The 26,571-nt window shown below is 48.8% G+C and overlaps 3 protein-coding genes across 4 annotated transcripts; 1 reads left to right on the forward strand and 2 right to left on the reverse strand.

Moving 5' to 3' along the window:
* Positions 1-3,232: 3,232 nt before the first annotated feature.
* Positions 3,233-12,371, forward strand: LOC124077394 (G patch domain-containing protein 4). Its single transcript, XM_046421769.2, has 8 exons — positions 3,233-3,683; positions 7,191-7,319; positions 7,784-7,857; positions 7,953-8,045; positions 8,145-8,228; positions 10,343-10,434; positions 10,811-10,861; positions 11,072-12,371. The coding sequence occupies exons 2-8, from the start codon at positions 7,241-7,243 to the stop codon at positions 11,898-11,900; spliced, it is 1,302 nt and encodes a 433-aa protein (XP_046277725.1). The 5' UTR covers positions 3,233-3,683; positions 7,191-7,240; the 3' UTR covers positions 11,901-12,371.
* Naxe (NAD(P)HX epimerase) lies at positions 8,433-15,891 on the reverse strand. 2 transcript variants are annotated; one of them, XM_046421771.2, is made up of 7 exons: positions 15,680-15,891; positions 15,472-15,580; positions 15,238-15,348; positions 15,041-15,154; positions 13,595-13,742; positions 12,900-13,107; positions 8,433-8,447 (listed from the first exon to the last, which is right to left on the reverse strand). In XM_046421771.2, the coding sequence occupies exons 1-6, from the start codon at positions 15,859-15,861 to the stop codon at positions 12,905-12,907; spliced, it is 867 nt and encodes a 288-aa protein (XP_046277727.1). In that variant the 5' UTR covers positions 15,862-15,891; the 3' UTR covers positions 8,433-8,447; positions 12,900-12,904. The 2 variants fall into 2 exon arrangements, with proteins under 2 accessions (XP_046277727.1, XP_046277726.1); XM_046421770.2 differs by lacking the exon at positions 8,433-8,447 and having other exon boundaries at positions 12,854-13,107; positions 15,680-15,890.
* Positions 15,892-19,475: 3,584 nt separating this feature from the next.
* On the reverse strand, positions 19,476-26,571 carry Ttc24 (tetratricopeptide repeat domain 24). Its single transcript, XM_058571860.1, has 9 exons — positions 25,881-26,571; positions 25,557-25,760; positions 24,558-24,686; positions 24,280-24,392; positions 23,462-23,560; positions 21,674-21,771; positions 21,335-21,578; positions 20,202-20,329; positions 19,476-19,786 (listed from the first exon to the last, which is right to left on the reverse strand). The coding sequence occupies exons 1-9, from the start codon at positions 26,569-26,571 to the stop codon at positions 19,705-19,707; spliced, it is 1,788 nt and encodes a 595-aa protein (XP_058427843.1). The 3' UTR covers positions 19,476-19,704.

The raw sequence follows: 26,571 nt of genomic DNA on the forward strand, positions 1-26,571 counted from the left end.
AACCACTGTGCAAAAAGTTATTTTATTTATTTAATTTTATTTTCATACTTGAGATCAAAATCACAGGCACTTAACCGCTGAGCCATATCTTCAGCCCTTTTTATTTTTTATTTTGATACAGAGTCTTGCTAAATTGCTGAAGCTGGTCTCCAACTTGAAATCCTCCTGCCTCAGGCTCACAAGTTGCTAGGATTACAGGCGTGTGCCACTGTGCCTGGTAAAAATGATTTTTAAATGGTAAAGCACAGTATGCTAGGAACTATAAAATATTTACTCTCATGAACTCAAATGGTTAATGAATTAGGAAAATTAGAAACTGCCTAAACCGGGGCTGGGATGTGGCTCAAGCCGTATCGCGCTCGCCTGGCGTGCGTGCGGCCCGGGTTCGATCCTCAGCACCACATACAAACAAAGATGTTGTGTCCGCCGAAAACTAATAAATAAGTATTAAAAAAATTAAAAAAAAAAACTGCCTAGACTGAGGATTAGGAAAGATCTTATAAGATCAGGCACACCTTTTTTTTTTTTCCTGAACAGAAAGAAAAGTAAATAACATTCTCTTAGGTAAATATTGCCAGTATTTGTTACACAAGCATTAAAAAAAATCTCACATTGTATTGCAACCACAGATAGTTTCTCTTTCTGCAATTTCAGATCCACTGACGGGAATAAAAATGAGAAGAAGGGGAGGAAGAGAAACGGCACCCTAGGCCATGAGCCATGGAGGTTTTCTGAAATGGAATGCTTTTTATAATTGTTCCTCACCTTTGGCCCATTTCCCTCAGCACTGAGAAACTCTAATTTGTATCCATTTGCTATTTTGAAATTATTATTCCTAATGAAAATAATGCATTAATTGATTTTTTTCGAATGGTACTGGGATCCAATCCAGGTCCTCATTCATGTTAGGCAAGTGCTTTAACACTGAGTTAGCACTCCCAGCCCTGATCGCTGACATTTTTAATTGCAAAGATTACTGTTAAAGAACAAGCTTATTTGTTGATGTTTGTCAAAGCACAGTAAGGCCGACTTTATTCAGGGCCAGAGAGACAGGTTTAGATAGGTCATGGTAATGGAATTCTGCATTGGGGGAGAGGGATTGGGTTAACTCTGAATAGAATAGGGGCAAGTGGAAATTTATAGCCAAGGAGTAGGATGGGTTATAAAGAGAGAATGTGAGGGGTGAGGGGATTCTGGCTAAACCAGCCTAACAAGGTGATCAGGCATCACTTGGGGCTGGTGAAGGATGAAGAACCTGATCAGATATTGAGAGTGATCAGATATGAAGGGGGGGTATTGCTGAATGGATTTAGCAGGGTTCTTTGCTAAAACTGAATTTTATAAAGTGCGTAGATTTGGCTGTGAGAAGCTTCAATAGATTCAATAGCCTGACTCAAGTTTGGCTAAGCAATCATTGTCAATATAAAGAAGGGGGAAAGGGCATGGGGGTGGAGCACAGCATTAGCCTGTTCAAGGGTTCAATCCCCAGTACTCCATACCTGCACCCCTCAGAAGAAAAGAGCAGGCCAGGTGCAATGGCGCACACCTGTAATTCCAGCAGCTTGGAAGGCTGGGGCAGAAGGATCACAAGTTCAAAGCCAGCCTCAGCAACTTAGCAAGGCTCTATGCAACTTAGATTGTTTTAAAATAGAAATGAAAAGGGCTTGGGATGTAGCTCAGTAGTAGAACTTCTGGGTTTAAAAAAAAAAAGAGGAAGAAGAAGCCATAATTTTCCTATACCTAGGAATTCCTTGTTTATAATACACTGATGCTCTTCCCTTGTTATTTTTGTGTGCTTATGGAGAATGGTGCATGCCTGTGAACCCAGCAAATCAGGAGGCTGAGGCAGAAGGATTGCAAGTTTTAGGCCAGTCTGGGCAATTTAGTGAGACTCTTGTCTCAAAGTAAATAAAGCCAGTCATGTGTGTAATCCCAGTGACTCAGGAGGCTGAAGCAGGAGGACTGCAAATTCCAGGCTGCTTCAGCAACTTAGTGAGACCCTGTCTGAAAATAAAAAATGAAAAGGGCTGTGTATGTAGCTCAGTGGGAAAGAACCCCTGGGTTCAATCCCCAGTTTCGGGGGGAGGGGGATCTGGATGGAAAGGAACCATGAAGGCTAAATCATTTGTTTTCAAACCTGACTTTTAATCTTTTAAAATATATATACATACACACACACACACACACACACACCACACACATTTTTTTGTTGTTGTTGTTGGAACTGGGGATGGAACCCAGGGCTTTGCCAATGTGAGGCAACTGCTTGGTGGCGGAGCTATATCCCAGCCCTCACACACACAAATAAGATAATGGGGTAGAATTGGGGGAGGGGTAGTAGAAATTGAAGTCCTATCTGTGGAATTTCTGTGATCCCTGAAATACTATAATAAAACTCACTTTGTGAAAAAGATTGAACCAGTCCAATACTCTAATTGTACATATCAGGGCAAGGGTGCTCTTGATGCTAAGAAGTGATTTGTTCAAGGTCACACAATTAGTAGCAGAGTGAGAAAAGGACTCCCATTCACAGAATGCTCTTCATTTGGATCCCGCTAGAGGAATGTCTTTGTGGCATCCCAGGTTCCTTCTGCAAGCATCTAAATTTCCAATATCCAGGATCCAGAGTTACCATATGTTAAAGTAAAGGTAAGACGGGGAGTGGTGGTGCATGCTGTAACCCCAGGGACTCGGAAGGCTGAGGCAGGAGGATGTAAAGGAGGATCCTAAGTTCAAAGCCAGCCTTAGCAATTGAGAGAGGTCCTGTCTCTAAATAAAAACTAAAAAGGGGCAGAGGACCTAGTTCAGGGGTAGAACATCCCTGGGTTCAACCCACAGACTAAAATAAATAAATAAATAAATCTGTGGGAAAAAACTTCACGGAGGATGAACTAGGTATAGTATTCTAAGCATCGGTGCCAGGCCTAACTGTGAAATGGCTTTTTTTTTTTCTGCTTACAAGTGTCCAGGGGCGTTAAGCCCTCGGAGGACGGATGTGCGGAGGCGGGTGAGGGGCACTTGTCGTCCTCCCTGGGCGGCTCAGGAGACCCGGGGCCGGTGAACACTGGGCACAGCTGCGGTCGGCGGCACGTGCGGCTCCTCCCTCCCTGTTCAAAGACCCCCGTGTCCACAGGGAAGCCCAACGGCCCGGGCAGGCGTGCGGGCGGGATCTCGCGGGCTCGCGTCTCCGCCTCCCCGAGTTCCCCGGAACCGGCAGGTCCTGGCACACCGGGCAGGGTGGGCGGGCACAGAGTGTCCGAGGAACCTACTGACATTTCCAGTCTCAGAATAACTGTTCCCTAAAGCTGAGGTCCATTCCCGTCCAGCACAGCTCGCGGCCACCCCCTGCCGCCCCACGACCTGCTCAAGCCGCCCCCGGCGCAGCCCAAAGCTGTACTCGGCATCCCGCGGGGACTCGGTGACGACGCAGTCCCCTGCCCCTCGTGGCCTGCGGGGAGGAAGCAAGTGGACCATCCAGGGAACCCAGGGCAAGGCACACCCCAGCGCCCAGCGTCCACGACACCGAGCCTCCGAGACGGCTTCCGCAGGACTGGGACCCTAGGGCCCACGGGCGTCTCTATGGTCCCCGCAGCCTAGAAGGACCGGGACGCGATTTCCGGGAAAATGGCGGCGCCCGAGTCAGGCGTGGCACATGTTTCCGCGGAGAGCACCTCTCGAGGCGGGTAAGGCTCCCTTACCCGGGCTAGGAGCGGCTGGGAGGGTAGGAGACTGCAGCAGGAGGTTGGAGGCCGGGGAAGAGCAGCCGGCTCCAGGGCTGCTCTAAGACAGAGGCCCTGCGCCATCTGGGAAGACAGGTTGGGCAGAGAGTGTCCCCAAGCGTGCCCGGCCTTCACGAGGATCGCGGGGCACCCCCGAGACTTAGTTTTCCCCGCACCCATTGGAAGTCCGTTTAAAGCGATCCCCATGCATGTCATTCGGTTCGATAAATGACCCAAAGCATTCTCGATTTCTGGAGAGGCTTTATGTGTCAGGCGAACAAAGCCTGCTTCTGAATTGAGGGCGTGTGGTTTTGAATTGCCAAGACAAGGGTAGACTTGGTAAGCCTTACCGCAGAGAGCAAGAGGGGCTGTAAGGAACCGAAGAGCTAGTGGTTAAGAACAACAGTTCTGGAGTTGCCCACTACCGATCCTGCATCCACTCCTCGCTAGCTATTTGATTTGGGCAATAGCGTGTCTGTTTGCTTTTTTTTTTTTTTTCAGTTGTAGATGGACACAACATCTTTATTTTTATGTAGTGCTGAGAATCAAACCCAGGGCGTGCGAAGCAAGCGCTCGCTCTACCACTGAGCCACAACCCCAGCCCCCTGTTTGCTTTTTTTTTTTTTTTTTTAATTACTGATAACGCCTCCTAATGTCGTTGTTGATCAGTTGAAATGTGATAATCCATGTGAAGTAGTTAACAACAGGCTGGTACAGAGTAAATGGGCAATGTGTAAAATATGATTGTTGAAATCTGGGGATTGATCAGAGATGACTTCTGAAAGGAGATTGTTTTGAGGTGGCCTAAAAGGCTTCAGCATTTGAATTTTACTTGTCTTAGAGTATCAAGAAACAAGATAGAGCAATTTCTTTACTTAAAACTTCCTGTCGAAGCTCACAAGGTAGCAGCTATGGTTTCAGGTTATCATCTTTCACAGTAGAAATGTGAAGCATCCTGAATTTGTACTGGGGACTGCTCACCATTTTTCTTCTTTTTTTAATGTTTAATGGAAAATGCTTAGAGCAATGCATGTTTATACGTGGATTAGAAAAAAATGGCAGAATCCCCAGGGTTCTTCTGCTGGGATGGAAGAGGGGGGATAAGAGATTCACAAAAACCCCCTTAGATAGAAACTGCCCCTAAATATTTCCAAACAAGCATACAAAACAGGCCAACAGTCTCCTGCTCACCATTCTTAAATCTAACATATTATGTTTAGGAGGAGTGGCTGTCATGGTGTGTCTCATTTTTTTTTAAAAAAAGATACTTACTATGTCTTCTTAAACAAAAGTTTTCCCTTAAGAGTTGTCACTTTGGAGACTGGGGTTATGGCTTAGTGGTAGAGGGCTTGCCTAGCACATGTGAGGCACTGGATTCAATCCTCAGCACCGTATAGAAAAGTAAACTCATAAAATAAAGTTGAAAAAAAAAAGTTGTCACTTTGGGGGCTAGTCGTTAGTAGAGCACTTGCCTAGCATGTGTGAGGCATTGGGTTCGATCCTCAGCACCACATAAAAATAAAAAAAAAAAACAAAATAAAGGTATCGTGTCCATCTACAATAACAACAAAAAAGAGTTGTCACTTTGGGAGGGTATGAATTACCCTGAGTTATTCTTGACAATCATCTGCAATAAATGAAATGTCTATAATAAATGAAATGTCTGCAGATATTAGCACAAGTTAACTGTGAGTCAGCATTGATAATCTTAGTTTTCAATGTCTTATGTGATAAGACACTTTAACCATTTCAGAGACAAATTTACATATAAGTTTGATAATACCATTCTGGGTTCAAATAGAACAACATGAGTTACTGTAAAGAAATGCCTCTAGTTGATGGAGTGATAGGGAACCATTCTGGAGTCAGGCTGATTGGGCTATTATTCCATTTTCATCAGCTGTGTGCTCGGGCAAGAAACTCATAAAGGAAGCATAACTTATCTCGGAATTGTCAAGATTATATGACAATATGTGTAATCTACCTGTTAAGCATTAAATGCTCAGTATGAGTGTCCTTCTAAGCCAGGCATGGTGGTGCATGTCTATAATCCCAGCGATTTAGGAGGATCACCAATTCAAAGCCGCCTCAGTAATTTAGTGAGGCTGATGAAACTCAGTGAGACCTTGCCTCTAAATAAAATATAAGGGCTAGGATGTGGCTCAATGGTCAAGTGCCCTGGGGTTCAGTTCCTCAGAGTGCCCTTCTAAGCTGGACATTTTCAGAAGGGGAGCTCCACCAAGGCAGACACAGCAGCACCGTGGGGAAAGTGTAGCTCCTTACCAATAGGACTGTGTAAATGCTGTGACATAGTAGAGAATGTAGGCTTTCCTAACTATTACCTTAAAACTCAGGTTGATAAGGACCTTATAGCTTTATTTTTATAGGATAATAAATTTTGGGAGATGGTATATATGGTGGCAGAGAGTGTGGACTCTGCAGACAAGCTGTTTGATTTGAATTTTGCACACATTCCTGTGTGACCTTAAGCAAGTTACCTAACCTCTTTTGTAAAATAGAGATGTTTGTTTATATTGGTACTGGGGATTGAACCCAGGGGTACTTAACCACTGAGTCATATCCCAGCCCTTTTTAGTTTTTATTTTGAGACAGGGTTTTATTAAGTTGATTAGGGACTCACTGACTAGCTGAGGCTTGCTTTGAAGTTGTGATCCTCCTGCCTCAGCCTCCTGAGTCACTGGGATTACAAGTGTGAGCCACTGTGCCCAGCTAAAATAGAGATCATTATAATACTTTCCTGAATCCACATTCAGGAAAGCATTAGCATACCTTTGTGGTGAACTCTCCATAAATCTAGGCATTAGTGTTAACACCATTCCTTCTTGAGTCTGAGATATGTTGGTGTTGGACAGTCAGGGAGCTCCCCAGGAGCAGTCAGGAAGAAACAGGCCCTCCTTCCTGTCTCTCCTGAGGGCTCAGGAAAGAGAATTCTTACAAGAGCAGCCAGAGTAGGGTTCATTCTGCCACGCGACCAGCGCAAGCTTCATAAAAGAAGGTTCGATGCATAAGAAATTGCTAGTGAGTTTTAAATTAAAGAGACAGACTCTCATTTACCTTTAACTCCAGCTCATGAGACGGCTTCTCCTAGCTCCTGCCTCCATCCACCTAATGCGGTGGCGAGGTTTACAGAAGAGACAAATGAGAGAGGGAGAGCATGCCAGGGAGTGAGCTTTTTTGGGGGAACAAAAAATTCAAGGGAAAATCCCATCCAATGAAGGTTAAGGGGGGGCAGCATCCCAAGGTCAGGGCTGGCGATTGGGTCTTCAGGTCAGTGGCCAGGCATGCCTCTGCACAGACAAGCCCTCGGACCTGGGAAAGGGTGTGGGATGGCTTTTACACCGCTGTGTCCAAGCGCCTCTCACCCAGCCTGGGAGGTAACTCATTCACGTGCGAGGATGGCCTCCCACAGTTCATGGCTGCTATGGGCACTTTCTTCTTTCCTCTTAAAAGGATGATGTCATTTCTCCTCCTCTGGTGAAAGCCAAGCCTCTTTGCCCACCATGAGCATCACCCCAGAGGTCAAGAGTCGTGGGATGAAGTTTGCTGAGGAGCAGCTGCTAAAGCATGGATGGACTCAAGGTTATCCCCATGGAGCCTCTTCCATAATCCCCAACTCCCTGCCCACCTTCTGCCTTGGGGAGAGGCCTCCTGGATTACCCACTGTAGTCCTTTAGTTAGAGGAAAAGGTAGTTTAAAGGAAAATTTTACAGAAGAATAAGTTTTCTGATTTATTCAAAAGAGAGAAGAATGGGGAAAATTTGACAGTGGATAACAAGGAAGAAGAAGTGGTTGGGAGGACCCAGGGAGGGAGGGAGGGACCTGGACTCTGTCCCTGAAGAGTCAGGGTAGAAGGTTAGCTTAGGTTTAGACACAGTGGGAATGCATAGAGTGGCACTAGAAAGAATGAGACTAGAAGTCCTTCTAAAAGGGATAAAGTATACCCAAATGCTAAGGTGTACAATGGCAAGGAGTGATATGTGTGGAGTGGCTGGTGGCTCAAGGCAGGCTGCAGAATAAGCCAAGTTATTCACTGTTCTCTGCAGGCAAAGGACTAGGCCGGAAGGAAAATGGCATCACCCAGGCCATCAAGGTGACTCTGAAGCAAGATACTCATGGGGTAAGACTGGGCAGGCTGGTCAGCATGGACGAGAGAGGGGACCCTTGAGGGCTTGATGGACAGGTACTCAAGGTTCATACTTATTCCCCTGGCAGGTGGGACATGATCCTGCCAAGGAGTTCACAAACCACTGGTGGAATGAGCTTTTCAACAAGACTGCAGCCAACTTGGTAGTAGAAACTGGGCAGGTATGAGCTCTGATAGGCAGGCACAGGAAATGGAGGGCCTGAGACACGGTGGGAAGGGAACATATGGTATGCCACCTACTCACTTATACCTTCCTGCAGGACGGAGTGCAGATAAGACGCCTTTCCAAGGAGACCACTCATAATCGTCCCAAGCCTAACATGCTGTATCAGAAGTTCGTGAAGGTATTAGAGGCTGGGGTGAGAGGGCCATCCTTTTTGCCTTCCTGGCTTCTCTTGGAGCCTGAGCAATTGCTTTGTGTGCCTTACCGATTATCAGGACCATCCATAACCTAGTATGATCCTGTGCTCATCTTTCTGGGTTAACTTAGACTGCCCAAGTTCTTAGTAAGAACGGAGATCTTCAGAGCTGGGTGAGTGGCACATGCCTGTAATCTCAGCAACCTGGGAGGGTGAGGCAGGAGGATCATAAGTTCTAGGCTTGCCCCGGCAACTTAGCAAAACCTATGTCAAAAAACAAAAAGGGCCAGGGAGGTAACCTAGAGTGCGCCTGAATTCAATCCAGTACTAACACCCACACATACAAATATTAACAATATAGCGGGGATATAGCTCAGTGGCAGAATGCTTGCCTAGCGTGTGAGAGATGCTGGGTTCAATCCCCAATACTGCAAATATACAGATCTTCGGCTGCATGGATCCCTGCCAGTCACTGGGGGAGGAGTAATAGGGAATGGAGGGTAGGGTCCAGATGGTGGCATCTGTGTCTATTCAAAGGACTTAGAAGGTAAAGGGGACCTAAGAATTTATCTAGTCCATCCTTATTTTGCATATGTGGCTAAATGGGTGAAAAGTAACTTGCCAAAGAGCCCAGTTGGCTAGTAACAGCAAATAGGACCAGAACCCAGGTGTTTGGTCTCTTTAATTTTATTTATTTTTTAGTTGTAGAGTTGTAGTTGGACACAATACCTTTATTTTATTTGTTTATTTTTGTGTGGTGCTGAGGGTTGAACGTAGGGCCTTGCACATGGTAGGCGAGCACTCTACCTCTGAGCCACAACCCCAACCCTAGTCTACTTTTTTTTTTTTTTTGCACTGGGGATAGAATTCAGAGGTTCTTTACACTGAGTACATCCCCAGCCTCTTTATTTCTTTTTTGAGACATGGTATTGCTCAGTTGCTTAAAGCCTCACTAAATTGCTGAGGCTGACCTTGAACTTATGATTCTCCTGCTTCGGCCTCCTGAGTTACTGAAATTACAGGTGCACACCACCACGCCCAGCTGGTTTGATTTTACTGTACCAGTAGAAGGGAGCTAACATTGAATGGCTATTATGTGCTGAGGGCTTTGCATATTACCTAGCAGATCTTTCCACTCTCTGTTTCTCTCTGTTGTTGTACTACTCCAGTTCATGTCATGGTCACTTCTTTAACAGCCTCCTCACCCCTAGTCTCGCTCCCCACCCCAATCACTTTACCCTCTACAAAACATCCAGGATGTGGGCTCTAGAACAACTTTCAGCATGTCACCAACTCTTCTTGGACTGGGATGGTGCGGTCCAGGTTTATCTGGCTGTGTACATGGCCCTTCATGCCTTGTCCCTGCCTTTTCTCCAGCCCCACGTCTTGCCAGTTCCTCGAGGACAGTTACACTTTAGCCAACTAGAATGTTTCTTTTCTTTGAAGATACTGTGTTCTTCCACCTGCAGGTTTTTGCACGTACTATTCCCTCTGCCAGGCGTATTCTCCTTTTGCTGATTTTCTTGTCTTCTAGACTACTCATCAGTTACTTTTAGAAACCCCTCCCAAGCCCTTAAGTCTGACTTGGGCCCCCCTCTTCTACCAGAGGTAGCATTTCCATCATAATTGCCTATGTTGGACTGTATTTCTTATCCCTTTCCCTATAGCTCCACCTGGGCTGGACCCTTCTCATTTTTATTCAACTTTGTATCCCCAGCTCCTTGGCCCATTGTAGCTTCTCAGTTAATCTAATTAAATGAAGGTGCCGTGAGTCGGTATTGGGTGGGGGTGGGTGGATGCCATCTTTATTGTCAGTTGTTGGCACCTGTTCTGTAACGGTCTGATGACCCAGAGCACTCCCTTCCTGTCTGTTCTGCCTACCAGCCAGCTATGAGCCTAAGGTTGCTTGCTTCCAGCAGCTGCAGTCCACCTTCTGCCAGGTTGAAGTATACAGGCCCCCGTGCCTGTGGCTCTGCAAGGAGCAAGTTGGGGGCTGGCAAATTCCTGCCTAGGCTATGAATTCCTGGGAGGCTTCCACAAAGGAAGAGGGGTGGTAGTGGTGTTGAGTGGGCCATGTGCACGCACTTCATCCCTCCTAGACGGCCACGCTGACTTCAGGTGGAGAGAAGCCAGACAGAAACTTGGAGAGCAGCAGTGATGACGACAGCCAGGGGCCCAGACCCCCAAAGATGTGAGAGTCCACTTTAGCATGGTGGGCGGGGGTTGGGGAGGGAGAAAGAGCCGAGTCCAGTGCCTGCCTGGGTTTCTTGGGGGTGGAATTGGGTTGTATTAATTAGTATGTCCTTAGCACTTCAGAAAGTGCCAGGTCTTGGGCCTGGGTTGTGGCTCAGAGGTAGAGCACTTGCCTACCATGTGTGGGACGCTGGGTTCAATCCTCAGCACTACATAAAAATAACATAGAGATATTGTGTCCACCTATAACTAAAAAGTAAATATTAAAAAAAAAAAAGTGCCAGGTCTTGAACAAAAATCTCAGTGTTAAACATTTTAGAGGGAAGGAGAGGTCAAGCCTTTCTGCCAATCTGTAACTCCTCATCTGCCCCCAGCCTGACTGATGAGATGCTGCTCCAGGCCTGCGAGGGGCGAACAGCACACAAGTAAGTAGTAGTCACTTCTGGGCTCCCTTCCTTTCTGCCTATCAAGCCTGTGCTACCTTTTGATTATTTCTACCCCAAAGAAATAATTCTTGCTGTCTACCCATATGCTGCCTGAAAATAGGTAGTTCTCTGTCCCCAAGCCCCAACTTTCCCTGCAGGCTTAAGGATAGGCCCAACTCCCAATACCCTTGCTGACACTGTCTGTTTCAGGGCTGCGCGTCTTGGGATCACAATGAAGGCCAAGCTTGCTCGGCTAGAGGCCCAGGAGCAGGCCTTCCTGGCTCATCTTAAAGGCCAGGTCTCTGAGGCCTCTCAGCCACAGTCTGAAAGCCAGCCTCCCAACCCCCCCAAAAAGAAAAGGAAACAGAAAGAGCCTAGAGCAACTGAGCAGAGTGTGGATGAGGAGCACCCAGAACACACTGAGCACAGCACCAGGAAAAGCAAAAAGAAGAAAAGACGACATCAAGAAGAAGAGGTCTCAGATGAGAGAGGGAGTGGAGAGGACGAGGCCGCGGGGCCCAGTGGGCTCGAAGAACCCGGGAGCAGAGAGCAAGCCCGTCAGTCTCTTAAGAAAAGGAAGAAGAAGAGGAGGCAGCACCGTGAAGGGGAGGAGGGAGAGGAAGAGACGGGGGTGTTGGGTGGAGAAGGAAGAGGGAAGGATCCTGCAAGTGGTGTCGGGAGAAAGGAGGTGACGAGCAGAGCGCACAGGGACCCCTGCCGCAGAGACAAGAAAAAGAAAAAGCAGCAGTGGCATGAGGAGGACTTGAGCGTGGCTGATGGGGATGGGGGGGAGACTGCTCCAGAGGGTGCAGCCAGGGAAGCAGGTAGCTCGCCCTGCGGTAACAGAAGCAAGAAGAAGAGACAGCAGTGCAGGAAAGAGGAGGAGGTCTCGGAGGTAAGCTGTGAGGGTGACAATGACAGGACTGAGGAAATAGAGAACAGAGGTAAGAAGAGGAGGAGGCAACAACTCAGGGAGGAGAGAAGGCGAGTCAGCACTGACCAGAGCACCACAAAGAAGAAACAGAAGAAGAGAGACTGAAGGCCTCTCAAGCTGGAGTCAGTTCCTTTTCAGCTGTAGCCTCCGAGACCATGGTCAGCATCCTACAGGAGGAACCCCTCCCAAAGAGGAAACTGAGCTCAGGGACAACAGTCTCCTGCTGGAGACAAGTGCTGCGTCTTAGTCAAGGGAGTGGACGTGGTCTCTCCTACTCTCCCTGCAGCCTCCAACCCAGAGACATGAACTCAAGTGCCTCCTGGAGCCAGGCAGCTAAGGAACAAGGTAGACAGGGGCAGTGGGAACAGGAATATAGACAGGCGCATCCCTACCAAAATACGCCAAAATGCAGACTTATGGGAAAGGTCTTGGCTTTTAAATATCATGAAGGCTAAGAAAAACACAAATTTGGGGTTATGGGCTATATTCAGCTCATAGGTTGCTTGTTTCTAACACTATACCAATTGATTATAAATAAATATGAACTTGAGCTCCCAGCCTACAGGTACATACAAATTGGCATCTTTAATTCCAGCCTTGGAAGGTCCTGAATACAAGGTGTGGTACACACAACTAGAATCCCAGTTGAGGCAGAAGGATCACAAGTTCAAGTTGGACCCTTTCTCAAACTAAAAACGGGTGGGGATCTGATCAGTAGTAGAATGCTTGTGTAGCATGTTAGAGGCTTTGGGTTCAATCCCCAGTACCACAAAAAAGAAAAAGAAATTTCCTTGAAGTCTTGAAGAAATTCCTTCTGTTAACCTCCTGGAGTCTTGCTGCATTAATGTAAATGGAAGTAGCTTAAAGACAGCATTCAGCTCGCTGTCTCAAATGGATAAGTGTCACTTGTGTATGAAAAACAGCACATCTGACTTGACAACTAGTTAATTATCATTTTTTTCTACATGCCACATGACCTCTCTTGCCTGTTCTGTTCCCCCAGAGGCAATACCACCACCCATTAATCTTTACATCCAGAAGAGCTCCCAGGACAACAGTTCTGGGAAAGGCACTAAGTCTTTATTGAGGAGAATTCCCACCCACCTGCCTCACTGGAGGCGGTAGACGCATTCAGTGTCCGGGTAGGATGGCAGGTTCAGCTGATACTTCTTTTCCAGAGCAGGTGGTACAAAACGACCTCCCAAGTAATGGTAGCGACCAGTGAACTGGGTAGCAGACTTTTTAGGTGCTGTCAGAGAGATGAGCAAGTCTGGCTGGATCCCTCCAGAGTTTCCCTTCTCCACATCCCATCCTGAAAAGAGGGTGATGCTCAGAAGTGTGGAAGAGGCCATAGGTCTAGTCCCCTTCTTCACTTCACTTTACCCTAGTCTTTTTTTTTTTTTAATTTAGTTGTAATTGGACACAATACCTTTATTTATTTTTTTGCTGAGGATCAAACCCAGGACCTCGCACACGCTAGGCTAGTGCTCCACCGGTGAGCTCCAGCCCCAGCCCGATTTACCCTAGTCTTAAGGACTGGGATGCCCCTTCAGTCCTTGCTGGAGGAACTGTCACCATAGGAGCTCCAGATACCTCTGGGCTTTGTTTTCTTCATGGGGCCAGCATGTAACTCCTCCTCAGCCCTAAAAAATGTGGGACCTGGAAAGCTGTGTTCAACCCCTCTACACTCGTCATTTTAGACCTGGTTGGAGCTCTGGCTCAACAATCAGGATTCCAAGGTACCTGCTTTGCGACAGAGGGTAGAGCCCCAATTCCCCCAACCTTCTGGGTCCCAGCACCTGAGGGAATGTCGATGCTGGCAATCGGCACAGTGAGTCCACTGAGGACACTCAGGATGCTGCGGAATGGCTCCCGAACATCACCCTTGAAGCTGAAGCCAAAGATGGCATCCACCACCAACTCGTACAGCTCATCAATCATCATGGGCTGTGATGGAGCAGGAAAAGGCAAGGATGTCAGACCAGCAGCCTTAACTGGAGAGGGTTAACTGGGGAGGGCTATCTTCTGTACCCACAGAGCACTCAGAGGCACAGAAACTATCTCACTCAAAGCCATCTTTTTTTTTTTTTCTTGGCACTAGGAATTGAACCTTGGGGTGCTTTAACATTGAGCTACCTCTCCAGCCCTATTTATTTATATCAGAGATTGAAACCAGAGGCATTTAACTACTGAGCCACATTCCCCAGTCCTTTCACTTATTTATAAATATATTTTTTTAATTGTAGGTGGACACAATTCCTTTATTTTTATGTGGTGCTGAGGATCAAACCCAGTGCCTGACACATGCCAGGCGAGCCCCCCCAGGCCCAGTCCCTTTTTTATTTTTTGAGACAGGGTCTCACCAAGTTGCATAGGACCCTTGCTAAATTGCTGAGGCTGGCTTTGAACTTGGGATCCTCCTGCCTTATTATTCCAAGCCACTGGAATTACAGGCATTTGCCACAATGCCCTGCTTGTTTAATTTTTTTTGGAGGGGGGGGTACCAGGGATTGAACTCAGGGCACTTGGCCACTGAGCCACATCCCCAGCCCTATTTGGTATTTTATTTAGAGACAGGGTCTCACTTGAGTTGCTTAGTGCCTCACCATTGCTGAGTCTGGCTTTGAACTCGCAATCCTCCTGTCTTAGCCTCCCAAGGTGCTGGGATTATAGGAGTGCACCAACAAAGGGCATACTAGAGAAAGGGGGGCATGGCTGCGGATTCAAGCCAAGCTGAATTCACACACATTTTCTGTTCTGAGTGCTTGCCACTGGAGAGGCTACAGTGCAGAAGAGCCCAGGACAGAATCAGGAGGGCTCAATTTCTGGTCTCAGCTCTGCCATGATTCAATTCTGTGATTTTGGCAAACCACTTAACTGCAACTCTGTATCCTTGTCTGCAAAATGTGTTAAGAGTTTTTCTAATAAAAAACTCATGCATCTGCAGAAAAGATTTAGAGTGAGGCAGTTACTCCAACTAGAGAGGGACAAATCATGTTTACAGCATGTGAGGGGAAGAGGATCTGACTACAGAGGGACTGGGGAAGAAAGCTGTAAAAAGTGGTGGCATTGGGGACTCATGAGAACATCTTGTGGAGGAGGAGGGGCTACCACTTCTATTCAAATAGCATCCTTTAGGCATCTTCTGTGCTGGGACTGGGTAAGTGAGCTCCGCCTGGAAATGGGCAGAAAGCAGAGCCTGGAGTGGTTACTGGGGAGATGGGCTATTGAATGAAGCCACCTACCTCTGGGGGCATTTCACCAAGGAAAGGGATGTCCATTTTCTGGCACTGAGTCACCAGTGCAGTGAAGAGTGGTTTGTTGGGCCTTTTGGGGTAATAGATGGTTGGCTGGTAACCCTAAATGCAAAGGGAAGTGGCAATTTAACTTCAGATCCCAGAACCCTAAAGCCCTCCCCCAGGGCTCCTCCCCACATACTCACAAAGAGTTTGAGATGTCTAGCGCAGACCAAACCATCTCCTCCGTTATTGCCGGGGCCACAGATGACCAGGACAGTAGGGGGGTTCCTGGCCATGGACGAGGAGGGATATGCCTGAAGGCAGAGTCAAAGGGTTTTCAGGCAGTAACAGACCAGTTGGGCCAGCTCCTATACTTTATGCTCAGGAGTGTGGCCACCTCCTTGCTCCTCCTGGAGATCGCGGGTTGTGCCACTGACCTTGGCAATGGCTGTAGCGCAGCTCAGCCCAGCCAGCTCCATAAGTTGGTCCACGCTGAACTGGTACTCGTTGAACAACTCCTGGTCCACGGCCTGGGCCTCCTCCTGGCTGAGGGAAGCGCTAACCTGAGATCCTGCCCTCGGGTGTCACGAGGCGCCGGGCCCGAGGACAGCCGTCCACCGCGTGCCCGCCCCCGGCCTCGCCTACCTCAGGTACTTTACCGCGGTGCTCGCCATGGCCTCTGAGTCCCGGGGCCCACCCACGCTCAGCCGCTGCGTTCCCCACCACGTGGGGCCCGCGCGGCAGGCGCCGGCCTGACTTCTGACTCGAGGCAGGCGTGAGCCGGCAACCAGCAGCCCGAAGCCCAGCAGCGCCCGCAGCCCCGACATCAGCTCGCAGGCGCGCGCGCCTCCGGCCCGGCCCAGTTCCGGCGCATGCGCGGCGCTCCTCCCACCCGAGGCCGGGCCGCCGCGCAGGCTCCGGAAGCTCCTTAGCTGCTGGCGGCGGGCGGCGCGCGGAGCTCTGCGCTCCGGCCGCTCTGCCCCGGGCCGCGGGATTCGGGTCCGCCCCGCCCGAGGCCGGCCTCCCGTGCGCCCTCTGTGACGGCCGGAGCCCAGCCCTTCCCGAGAGCGTGGACTCGTCTCCTACTCGTAGACGTACTGAAGGCCTCGGGGAGTGACCCGCGATTCTCCAGCTCTGCCTGGCTGTGAGCGCGGCGGCCGCTGGACCTGCTGGGGGGACTTGGGCCTCCTGGTGGCGGGGCCGCAGACACACACCAGGGAAGGGAGGGCCTGCATCCAAAGCCAGGCGAGGGCCCTCCGGGACTGCCCGACACGACAATAAGCTCATGTTCATATTTACCTAATCTAGGAACCCCCTCCGAGGTGGGTTAGTTCCCACCTCGGTTCCTACCAGAACATCACGCCGTTCTTCTCTACTATAAATCCTAAATAGGTTAAAGATGTCATTGAAACCAGAGGTTCCCAGGTCACGCGATGTTCCATTAGGAACCTTGAGGAGAATAAGTTTTATGCAAGTACTTTTATTTACTTATTTGCAATACTAGGGACTGAACCCTGGGCCTCGCACATACTGGACACCCTACCACTGAGCTTATATCTTCAACCCTTTATTTTTTTCTTAATTTCATTTTCAGATAGGGTCTCGCTGAATTGCCCAAGTTGGTCTTTTGTAATCCTGTCTCAGCCTCCGGAGTAGCTGGTGTTACAGGTGCACATTGGCTATCCAAGTACTTTATTTTTGGGGGGATTGAACCCAGGGGCACTTAACCTCTGAACCACATTCCTAGCCCGTTGTTTTTAACTTAGAGACAGGGTAGCGTCTCTTAGTTGCTCAGGGCTTTGAACTTGTGATCTTCCTACCTCAGCCTCCTGAGTTGCTGGGATTACAGGCATGCACCACCACACCCTGCTATTTGAGTGCTTTTGAGAATGCAAACAGTGCTGCATGGGTAAGAAGCTGGGGAGTGTACTCCCTGTGAATTCGTTCGGGGTACACCAAAAAGCCTCGAAGGGTGACAGAATATGCCACCTCAAGATATGCCACTTTGGCATAGGATTATTTTGAATTAAAGTCACCGGAAAAACAGTAAGAATAGAAGGCATTCTTACCTCCCCTTTTCTTCTTGTACCAGGGATCGAACCTAGTGGTGCTTTACCACTGAGCTACATCCCCGCCCCGCCCCCCCTTTTTTTGAGACAGGGCATTGCTGGGATTACAGGCATGCATCACTGCCTGCAGCTCTCCTTTCCTTCTTTTTTTTTTTTAATATTTTTTTAGTTGTATGTAGACACAACACCTTTATTTTATTTATTTATATGTGGTGCTGAGGATTGAACCCAGGGCCTCTCATGTGTTAGGCAAGCGCTGCACGGCTGAGCCACAACCCCAGCCCTCTCCTTTCCTTCTTGAAAGCAGGAGAAATAAGATTCTCATGTGAAAGACATGCTGCCTGTACTAGGAGGAAAGAAATATTCTTATTCCTGAAGAGGAGAACAGAGGTTAAGAACTCTGTACAAACTCTGTTAAAATTCGACAGTGTTATCTTCCTCTAGCCTCCATATATATTTTAGTTGATTTTCCACAATTTCTTCCCTTTTTTCAACCTAAAACATTTAGGTTTTGCTGCTTTTTTGAGTTGTTCCTTTTGTTATGATATGAGGGGCCCTGGTCACAAAATTTATATTAAATATATTTGTATGTGTTTCTCTTTAACCTGTTTTACATCAACTTAATTCTCAGGCACAGTCAGAGCCTCCAAGGAGAGTAGAGGTTAAGTTTTGCCTCTCCTACACCCTCTTATCAAATATGATCAGGATTGAATTATCTCATTTCAGCTTAAAACACAAAACACATTCATTTGCTTCTTGTCAAACTGGGACCCAAGTCTTTTCTCTGAGGTTAGGGCCCCTTTTTTCTTTTTCTTTTTTTTTTTTTTTAAAGAGAGAGGGAGAGAGAGAGAGAGGGGGGGAGAGAGAGAGGGGGGGGAGAGAGAGAGAGAATTTTTTAATATTTATTTTTTCAGTTCTTGGCTGACACAACATCTTTGTTTGTATGTGGTGCTGAGGATCGAACCCGGGCCGCACGCATGCCAGGCGAGCGCGCTACCGCTTGAGCCACATCCCCAGCCCCCCCCTTTTTTCTTACATAAACCTCACGCAGTTACTTATTACCTGCAATTTCCAGTTTTCTTCCTTAAAATGAATCAATTAATGGGCATGTCTGAAGCAATCCAAATGCAGAATTCATCTAGAGTCTTATGATTTCCTCCCAATTTGTAATAATTTCCTTGTTCAAGTCTAATTTCAACAGCAGCTTTTAAAAGTGACTCACCTTAATCAGTTCTTTTAAGGATCCAACTTAGTTTTTGTAGAAACACTGCTTGTTTTCACACTTAGTTAAATATTGTATAAATTGATGAACTAAGTTATATATTATAATAAAACAACCATCATGAGCACATTGGAATAAATCACTGGCTGGTGATGTGGCTCAGTGGTAGAGCGCTTACTTAGGATGTACAGTCCCAATCCCTAGTACTGCATGCATAAATAAACAAATAAAATAAATCACACCAGACAGCAAGCACCTAAGTTTGAATCCTGCCTTCTCCACATACGGCTTGTGTGACCTGGAAATTCCCCTTTGAGATTTCTTTTTCCTATCGGTGAAAGGGGATAATAATAGCACCTCATAAATTTTGTTGTAAGGAGAAAACACTAGTAAAGCACTTAGTATATGGGACATGTGCTAAGTACTCAATAAATGTTAATAATGTCATTGCTAGCCGGGCACAGTGGCACACACCTGCAACCCTAGTGGCTCGGGAGGCTGAGGCAGGAGGGTCACAAGTTCAGAGCCAGCCTCAGCAACCAGGAGGCACTAAGCAACTCAGTGAAACCCTGTCTCTAAATAAAATACAAAATAGGGCTGAGGATGTGTCTCAGTGGTCAAATGTCCCCGAGTTCAATCCCCAATGACCCCAAATAAATAGTGTCATTGCTATTGCCCTGGCTGGCAGCTGGCCTTGTCCTACAGGCTGTGGGCCTGAGAAAGCAGTGAACAGAGGTCTGGGTCGGTTAGTGTAAGGTCTTCTGTAGCATTACATCTCCATTTCCCATCTGAGAAAAGAAGGTCTGCAGAAAGTCAGTGACTTCAAAACCACCTGACCAAGAAGTCAGAGTTTTATTGGTTGATTGTTCCTGTGTTGAGCCCACGGGTGCTTTACTACTGAGCTATATCCACAGCCCTTTTTAGTTTCTATTTTGAGACAGTTTCACCATGTTACCCAGGCTGGCCTTGAACTTGTTATCTTCTTGTCTCAACCTCCCAAGTCTCTGGGATTACAGGCGTATGCTGCTGTACCTAGCAAGAAGTCAATAGTTTTTAGAACTGGCAAGGGCTTTAGCAATCATGAGGTCTGGACTCAGAAGGAAAAAAAAAAAAAAAAGCAGGGTAGGAGTTCACTATCCATTTTCTTTTTTCTTTTGCCTTTTGAGTCCAAAAATTCCAATTAGGAGCAAAGAGAATCTCTTGGAGCTGGGACTGCAGAGCCCTTAGCCCACCTGCTCAGGAGTCCACTCAGTGACTGTGTTGTTCTATTTCCGTACAGGGTTGAATGATTTGGGAAGAGGCTCAGTCCCCAGAAGTCTATGAAGTGTGTGTGTTGGGGAGTCCTGCAGAGGTGAGGGCTACAGCGAGCAGGGTGCAGGTCACATGATTATGCAGAAGCCAGACGGGGTGACTCTCCTCTGAGGGTTCTTGGGGAGGGCTTCCCTGGGCCGCCTGGCTGACCTAAAGGAGGGAAGGAGGGGTTGGCCAGTGGGATCAGCGAGGGAGAAGAGCAGGGGGCCTGCCCTGGCTCCAGCTCCCTAGGCCCTCGCTGGCCTCCACTGGTGGGCTCCAGTGGAGGAAGCAGGAGACTTAAACTTCATGTTCCCCACTTCTGTAGAGATCTCTCTCTCTCTCTCTCTCTCTCTCTGATTCCCATAGTCAGGCCATGCAGGAGGCAGGGAGACCCTGGGCTCCAGAGCTGGGTGAGGGTTGTTAGATTGCTGAAGTAAGACAAACATTCAGGGCCCCCTATCCCAGGCACCAGATCATTTCTTTTCCCAGCTATGACAGTGGTCATGTTCCATCAAATATCATCCCAAGCCACACACATCTTCTGCTTCCTTCATCCATTCTTCTCCCCTCCTCCAGGACTCACCTATTGGCTTGGGAGCCATTGGGTATCAGGATACCAGAGTACTCTCTAGGGGCACCCAAACCTCCGAATGGAAGATGGGTCCTGGGTCCTGGACCTAGAATGGAGAGGGTCAGACATTCACCACAAGCCTCTTCACATCAAGGAACATCATGGTGGGAAAGAGAAAGCTCTGGGGGAGGAACAAGGAGGCTGGATATCAGAAAATGCATTGGTCCTGGTACAGGGAGGGTGTACCAAAGACTGTGCCCTCAGCTGGGCATGTCTGTAATCCTAGTGACTTGGGAGGTTGAGGCAAGAAGTTTCCAAATTTGAGGCCAGATTGAGCAACTTAGTGAAACCCTGTCTCAAAAATAAAAATAAATTTTAAAAGGGGGGGTGCTGGGGAGGGGGGATGTAGCTCAGTGGCAGAATACGCTTGGGTAATCCTCAGTACAAAAAAAAAAAAAGAAGCAGCCAGTGTGATGGAAAATGCCTATAATCCCAGCAGTTTGGGAGGCCAAGACAGGAAGATGGCAAGTTCAAAGCCAGCCTCAGCAACTTAGCAGGACCCTGTCTCAAAAAATAAAAAGCGGGGCTGGGGTTGTGGCTCAGCGGTAGAGCACTCGCCTAGCACATGCAAGGCACTGGGTTCGATCCTCAGCACTACATAAAAATAAATAAATAAAATAAAGGTATTGTGTCCAACTACAACTAAAAAAAAATATTAAAATAAATAAAATAAAAAGGGCTGGGGATATTGCTTAGTAGTAAAGCACCCCTGGGTTCAATCCCAGATTTAAAAAAAAAAAAAGACTACGCCCTCTGTCTACAGGGGCACATGGGCTAACTTAAAGCTGGTAGTCAGTACAATTTGCTGTGCTTGGGGGAGCTCAGCAAGTAACAAGGAACTTGGATCCCAGAGTTGGGAGCCTTTGAGGAACATTCTAGTGAAGATTAAGCTAGGGTCAGAAAAACACCCAGCCTAGTACCTGGCAGGTAGCAGGCTCTCAACAAACCTTGGTGCTCTGAGATGTAAACTTCTAGAGGTTAGGAAAGCCCCAAGCATGGAGGGAGAGGCCAATCTGGAAAGGGCTAGGGTTGGGGTGGAGTTGGGGTGTGGAGGAACAGGCCAGGGCCTTGAGAGGGAGGCAGACGTGTGGGGAGGACTCTTCCAGGGGTTGGCAATCTGGAGAGCTGGATCTGGGTGACTCAAGGACAGATGGAAGGCGGGAGGACCAGGAAAGTAAGGAGAGCACCAGCTGAGGTGAGACGGGGGACCACCTACTTGACTCACCCTCTAGTTTCTGAGGCACAGACGTGGGAACATTCACCAATCCCTCCTCTCCTTTCTCCTCCTGGCCCTCCTCAAATTCTTTATCTTCCCTTCTACCAGACGGTCTGCAGGGGCAGGTGAATGAGGTGTGCAGGGGCAGAGGAGGTCCCACCCCTGCCACACCTCTCAACACCCCAGTCTCTGACCCAAGCTGCCTCACCTGTGCTGGGCATCTGCTGTACTGCTTTGTACCCTGGTTGAGGTCCCTGCCACTTGGCTGATCCTGCCTGGAGCCTGGGGTCTTCCTGGTGCTGGGGTCTGGGAAGAAAGAGGAGTCCAAATAATTGATTGAAGAAAAACCCCTCCCTACTGCATATGCATATGTGAGTGTGTGTTCCCTTCACCTGCCTGCAGGGAGACATCATGGCCCCAGAGAGACGGTCTCACCTAATAGAGACACCCCAGGTGTGCCCACATTACTGGGAATAAAATTCCAGGATAAAGTTCTTTATTCCATTAAGGTCCCCAGTAACAACTTTCAAGTTAGAACTCAGGCTCACGGACCTGGCCAGAGCCTGGCTACCGCCCCATCCTGCCTAGGGCCTCACCTAGTATAACCACAGAGTTAGTGGCAGATTTCAGGTAGGGCCCAGGTCTTCTGGCCACAAATCCAATCTCCTGACTGCGCCAGGCTAATATTTTTTTCAGAACTATTTTCATTTTTCCCATATTTTCTTACTGGTGCACTATAATTATACAAAATAGTGGGATTCATTGTTACATATTTACACACAAAATATAACAATTCAATTTGTCCCAGGGTTCCCTAGTATCTCCCCACCCCCATTCTAGTCCCTTTCCTCCAGTCTACTGGTCCCCCTTCTATTTCCAGGAGATTCCCCCCCCCAACACAAAACACTTTTCCTCCCTTTTTTCCCCATAACTTCTACATATGAGAGAACACATATGACCCTTGACCTTCTGAGTTTGGCTTATTTCACTTAACACAATGCTCTCAAGTTCCTCTATTTTCCTGCAAATGATATAATTCCCTTCTTCTTTATGGCTGAATAAAACTCTACTGTGTCTATATCCCCCATTTTCTTTATCCAGTCATCCATTGACAAGACACCTAGGCTGGTTCCATAATTTGGCTATTGTGAATTGTGCTGCTATAAACGTGGGTATGCATGGATCACCAGGGCATGCTGACTTTAATTCTTTAGGATAAATACCAAGCAATGGTATAGCTGGGTCATTTGGTGGTTCCATTCCTAGTTATTTGAGGAAATCCCATACTGATTCCCACATGGTTGAACTGATTTACAATCCCACTAACAGTATAAAAGTGTTCCTTTTCTCCCCACATCCTCTTATTTTTGCATATCCCTCCCCCCCCCCAAAAAAAATCTGGAGACTCGCCAGTAAGATTTCCTCAAAGCAACATCCCCATCCTGTGGCCATTTAGGGAACTGCAGCTAAAGATTTACACCTTTCAACCCTTCACAAAAGGCTTAGTATCCTTGTTTGAACTCATTTACTTGCACCCAGTGAGCTTGCTGCTACCAACCAACCAAAGCCCTGGAGCAGCCCTTGTTTGCTTTCTTTTTGGTACTGGGGATTGACCCCAGGGGCACTTTACCACTGGGCTACACCCACTGCCCTTTTTATTTTTGAGACAGTGTGTCACTAAGTGACTTAGGGCCTTGCTAAATTGCGGAGGCTGGCCTCCAACTTGCAATCCTCCTGCCTCAGGTCTCCCAAATCACTGGGATTACAGAGTGCACTACAGCTCCCGGCTCCTGGAGCAGCTCTTGTGCTGGATGTGTGCCACAATCCCTGCCCACCTCCCAGCCACTGAGAAAGTGATACACATCCCACACGCCAACCCAGATGACACAGATGAGCAGTCAAGCTCAGCATCCCTGAGAACATCAGCCCTGTCACTGCCCCTTCTCCAGGCAACCTCTCCCTCCTCCCCTGCTTCTTGTTTCAGGTGTCATCTCACCGATGGGTGAACCTGGACCAGCCCCACCTGGGCCAAGTGGGTCTTCATGGCATCTGCCAGCTTGGCCACCAGCCGTTCCCGCACAGAATCTGGCTCCTTCTGGAAAGAGAGAGATAATGGGGGGAAGGAAAGGCCTGGACTTTGTAGTTCTCAGGGAACTGGGTGAGAAAGAAATAGGAAAGAGGGGAGGGAAAGGGGCTTTATCTCCCCTCCTCTACCCCAGCCCTGTGCCTTTCCCAGTGTCCTGTGGACAGAGAATGCCTCTTCCTCCCAGTAGTATACGGGACCCAGCACTCAATGTGTCCAGTGTATGGTTTTCTTTTTTAAATTTTTTTTTAGTTGTAGATAGACAGAATACCTTTATTTTATTTATTTTTATGTGGTGCTGAGGATGGAACCCAGGGCCTCAGATGCACTAGGCAAGCACCCTACTCCTGAGCTACAATCCCAGCCTCCAGTGTATGTTTTCTTTTCTTTCTTTCTTCTTCTTCTTTTTCTTTTCTTTTCTTCTTTTTTTTTTTTTTTTTTTTTTTTGATTGTTTGGTACTGGGGATTGAACAAAGCCACATCCCCATCCCTTTTTATATTTTATTAGAGACAGAGTCTCGCAAAGTTGCTTAGGGCCTCACCAAGTTGCTGAGGCTGGCTCTGAACTCGGGATCCTCCTGCCTCAGCCTCCAGAGCCGCTGGGATCACAGGTATGCGCCACCACACTCAGCTCCAGTGTATGAGAGTGAGTGAGTAACAGGAGAAGGAGTAAAGACCGGAATATCACCTGGGAAGGCTTCTTGGAGGGACAGTGGGGAAGAGGACCTCACCTGACACTGTATCAGCGCTTCCTTATAGTACTTCAAAGCCTGGTCATATTGTCCCAGTCTGGCTGCAGCAGCCCCAAGACCCTCGTAGGCCTGCCACTGCCCCTTCGTGTCCCCTGGGAAAGAGAGTCTGAAACGTTCCTCATCCTGTCCCATCCCGTGGACCGTCCACTCCAGAGGTACTCCCCACCCCTAGATCCCCCATCTGCCTCCCCATAGCCCCAAGGATCCTCAGTTTGGGGGTACCCCACCCAAGTCATGGGCTCCCCCTCAACTCTTACCAGCATCCTGGGCAGCCAGCAGGGCATGCAGATAGTTGTCTCTGGCAGCCCTGTGGTCCCCCAGCTGGCTCAGCGCGAATGCCAGGCTGCCAAGGCTTCGCCCCTGCTCCCATCGCTGCCCCAAAGAGCCTGATGATAGATCGCAGCCCGTCCTAAGAGGGGACTTTGGTTGCGGAGCATCAGGACCCTTCCTCCCATCAAGTTAGGAAGGGTGCCCAGGGATCCTGCGCCCAGCCCCGGCCCAGCTCCAGGTGCACCACAGAGGCCTGAACTCTCTGTGCCGGCTTTTCGGGTCCTGAGCTCTGACCCCGTTGCCCACCCTGGCTGGTTTTACCATGCACCAACCTCGTGAGATAGGCAAGGCACATATTTTGGTTTGGTTTGGTTTGTTTTGTAGTCCTGGGGATTGAACCCAGGGGCTCTTTACCACTGAGTCACATCCCCAGCCCTTTAAAATTAATTTAAATTTTTTATTTTTAGGTATTGAGGAGGGAACCCAGAAGTACTTTGTCACCGAGCTGCATTCCCCAGTCCTTTTTATTTTTTATTTTAAGACAGGGTCACACTAAGTGGCCCAGGCTGGCCTTGAACTTGCAGTCCTCCTGTCTCAGCCTCTGACTAGCTGGGATTACAGGCATGAACCTCAGTGCCTGGCAAGGCAGACCTTAATAGCTCCATTTGATATGGGGGGAAACGGAAGCTCAGAAGGACACACTCAGTCAGAGGAAGGGCTGGGCTCCGCCCCAGGCCTCTTATCCCAACCAGTGCCCTTCCCTGTGTCCATCGCTGCCTTTGCAACATGGGGGTGCCAGCTCCTGGGGCCGCAACCCTCTGTCCCATCTGGCTATCCCATTTCCTGTACTCTCAGCCCTCACCTCCTCACTCTCGGCTTCCAGGCCCAAAGACCTTGCAAAGGTCATCTACCTTGAGTCCTGGGCCCCACTGAAGCCCCCCCTTACTCCTTGAGCCCCAGTCTCATTCCCCAGCCCCTGCACTCACCATGGAGGTCAGCAGCCTTCTGGTGAAACTGCCGGGCTTCCTGATAGTTGCCAAGGGCATTGTGGGCCATCCCCAGGTTTCTTAGCACAGTGGCCTGCTCTCCTGGCCTCTGGCACAGGGACAGGGCCTGTAGGAAGGTCTCCACGGCCAGAGGGAACAGCTGGAGCTGGGAGTAGCCCAGGCCTAGATCGTTATAGAGCTGTCCTGGAGGACACAGACAGAGCAGTCACGTCTGGGGCCGTCCACTCGCCCCTTCCCCGACCTCACAGTAGCATCAGCTCGGTGTCTCCCCAGACCCCACATCTTCCCTGCCCAAGGCCTCACCCAGCAGCCCCTGCTTGGTGCTCCTCTTGGCCAGCCTCCGGCTCCCCTCCAGCACCTGCGCCACCTCGCCCACCCCGTGCCGCCCACTCTTGAGCATACACTCCGCTGCAGCCCCCAGTGCCCGGGCTGCAGCCCGAGGCCGGCCTGCTTCGGCGTAGGCTTGGCTTGCTTCCTTCAGGCACTGGGCTGCTCTCTCGGGCTGTCCCAGGGCTTGGTAGCAGGCTCCCATCTTCGCTTGGGCTTCCCCCTGGTCACCCTGTGGCTGGTAATGACTCAGGGCCTTGTGGTACCAGTTCAAGGCTTGGGGCAGGTCACCCAGGGCATGGTAAGCCAAAGCCACGTTGAAACACTGGTCACCATGACACGTGCCCTGTGCCTTCTCTTCAGGTTGGGCTCCAAGGAGCAGCTCAAGGCCTCTGGCCGGGTCCCCAGTCTCCACATAGGCAGCCCCCAGGTTGAAGGCGCAGGCCCGAAGCACAGGGGTATTTCTGGTTCGTGGGGCCTCACAGGCCAGGAGGAAAGCCTTCTGGAAGTTGGTCAAGGCCTCGTGGTTCTGACCGGCTTGCAGAGCCCGGTGGCCAGCCCTGGTGAGGGCCTGGATAATGGCCTCTTGCTGTAGCCACTTTCTTTTCTTCTTGTCACTCAAGGGCTCTGATTCCTGGGGGATATCCTCAGGACTGGGGGGAGACAT

This window comes from Marmota monax, unplaced genomic scaffold (genome assembly GCF_021218885.2).
Source record: "Marmota monax isolate L192 unplaced genomic scaffold, Marmota_monax_Labrador192_F-V1.1 WCK01_AAM20220418_F8-fsc00108, whole genome shotgun sequence".
Taxonomy (NCBI): domain Eukaryota; kingdom Metazoa; phylum Chordata; class Mammalia; order Rodentia; family Sciuridae; genus Marmota; species Marmota monax.

Coding starts and splice junctions, on each gene's coding strand:
- LOC124077394 (XM_046421769.2), top strand. CDS start 7,241: ATGAGCATCACCCCAGAGGTCAAGAGTCGTGGGATGAAGTTTGCTGAG. Junction 7,858..7,952: donor TGAAGCAAGATACTCATGGG/GTAAGACTGGGC, acceptor TTCCCCTGGCAG/GTGGGACATGATCCTGCCAA. Junction 10,435..10,810: donor GGGCCCAGACCCCCAAAGAT/GTGAGAGTCCAC, acceptor ATCTGCCCCCAG/CCTGACTGATGAGATGCTGC.
- Naxe (XM_046421771.2), bottom strand. CDS start 15,861: ATGTCGGGGCTGCGGGCGCTGCTGGGCTTCGGGCTGCTGGTTGCCGGC. Junction 15,155..15,237: donor CTAGACATCTCAAACTCTTT/GTGAGTATGTGG, acceptor CTTTGCATTTAG/GGTTACCAGCCAACCATCTA. Junction 13,108..13,594: donor CAGCATCGACATTCCCTCAG/GTGCTGGGACCC, acceptor CCCTCTTTTCAG/GATGGGATGTGGAGAAGGGA.
- Ttc24 (XM_058571860.1), bottom strand. CDS start 26,571: ATGTCTCCCCCCAGTCCTGAGGATATCCCCCAGGAATCAGAGCCCTTG. Junction 24,687..25,556: donor GAAGGCTGCTGACCTCCATG/GTGAGTGCAGGG, acceptor ATCTATCATCAG/GCTCTTTGGGGCAGCGATGG. Junction 19,787..20,201: donor AATGGCTCCCAAGCCAATAG/GTGAGTCCTGGA, acceptor TCCCTCCTTTAG/GTCAGCCAGGCGGCCCAGGG.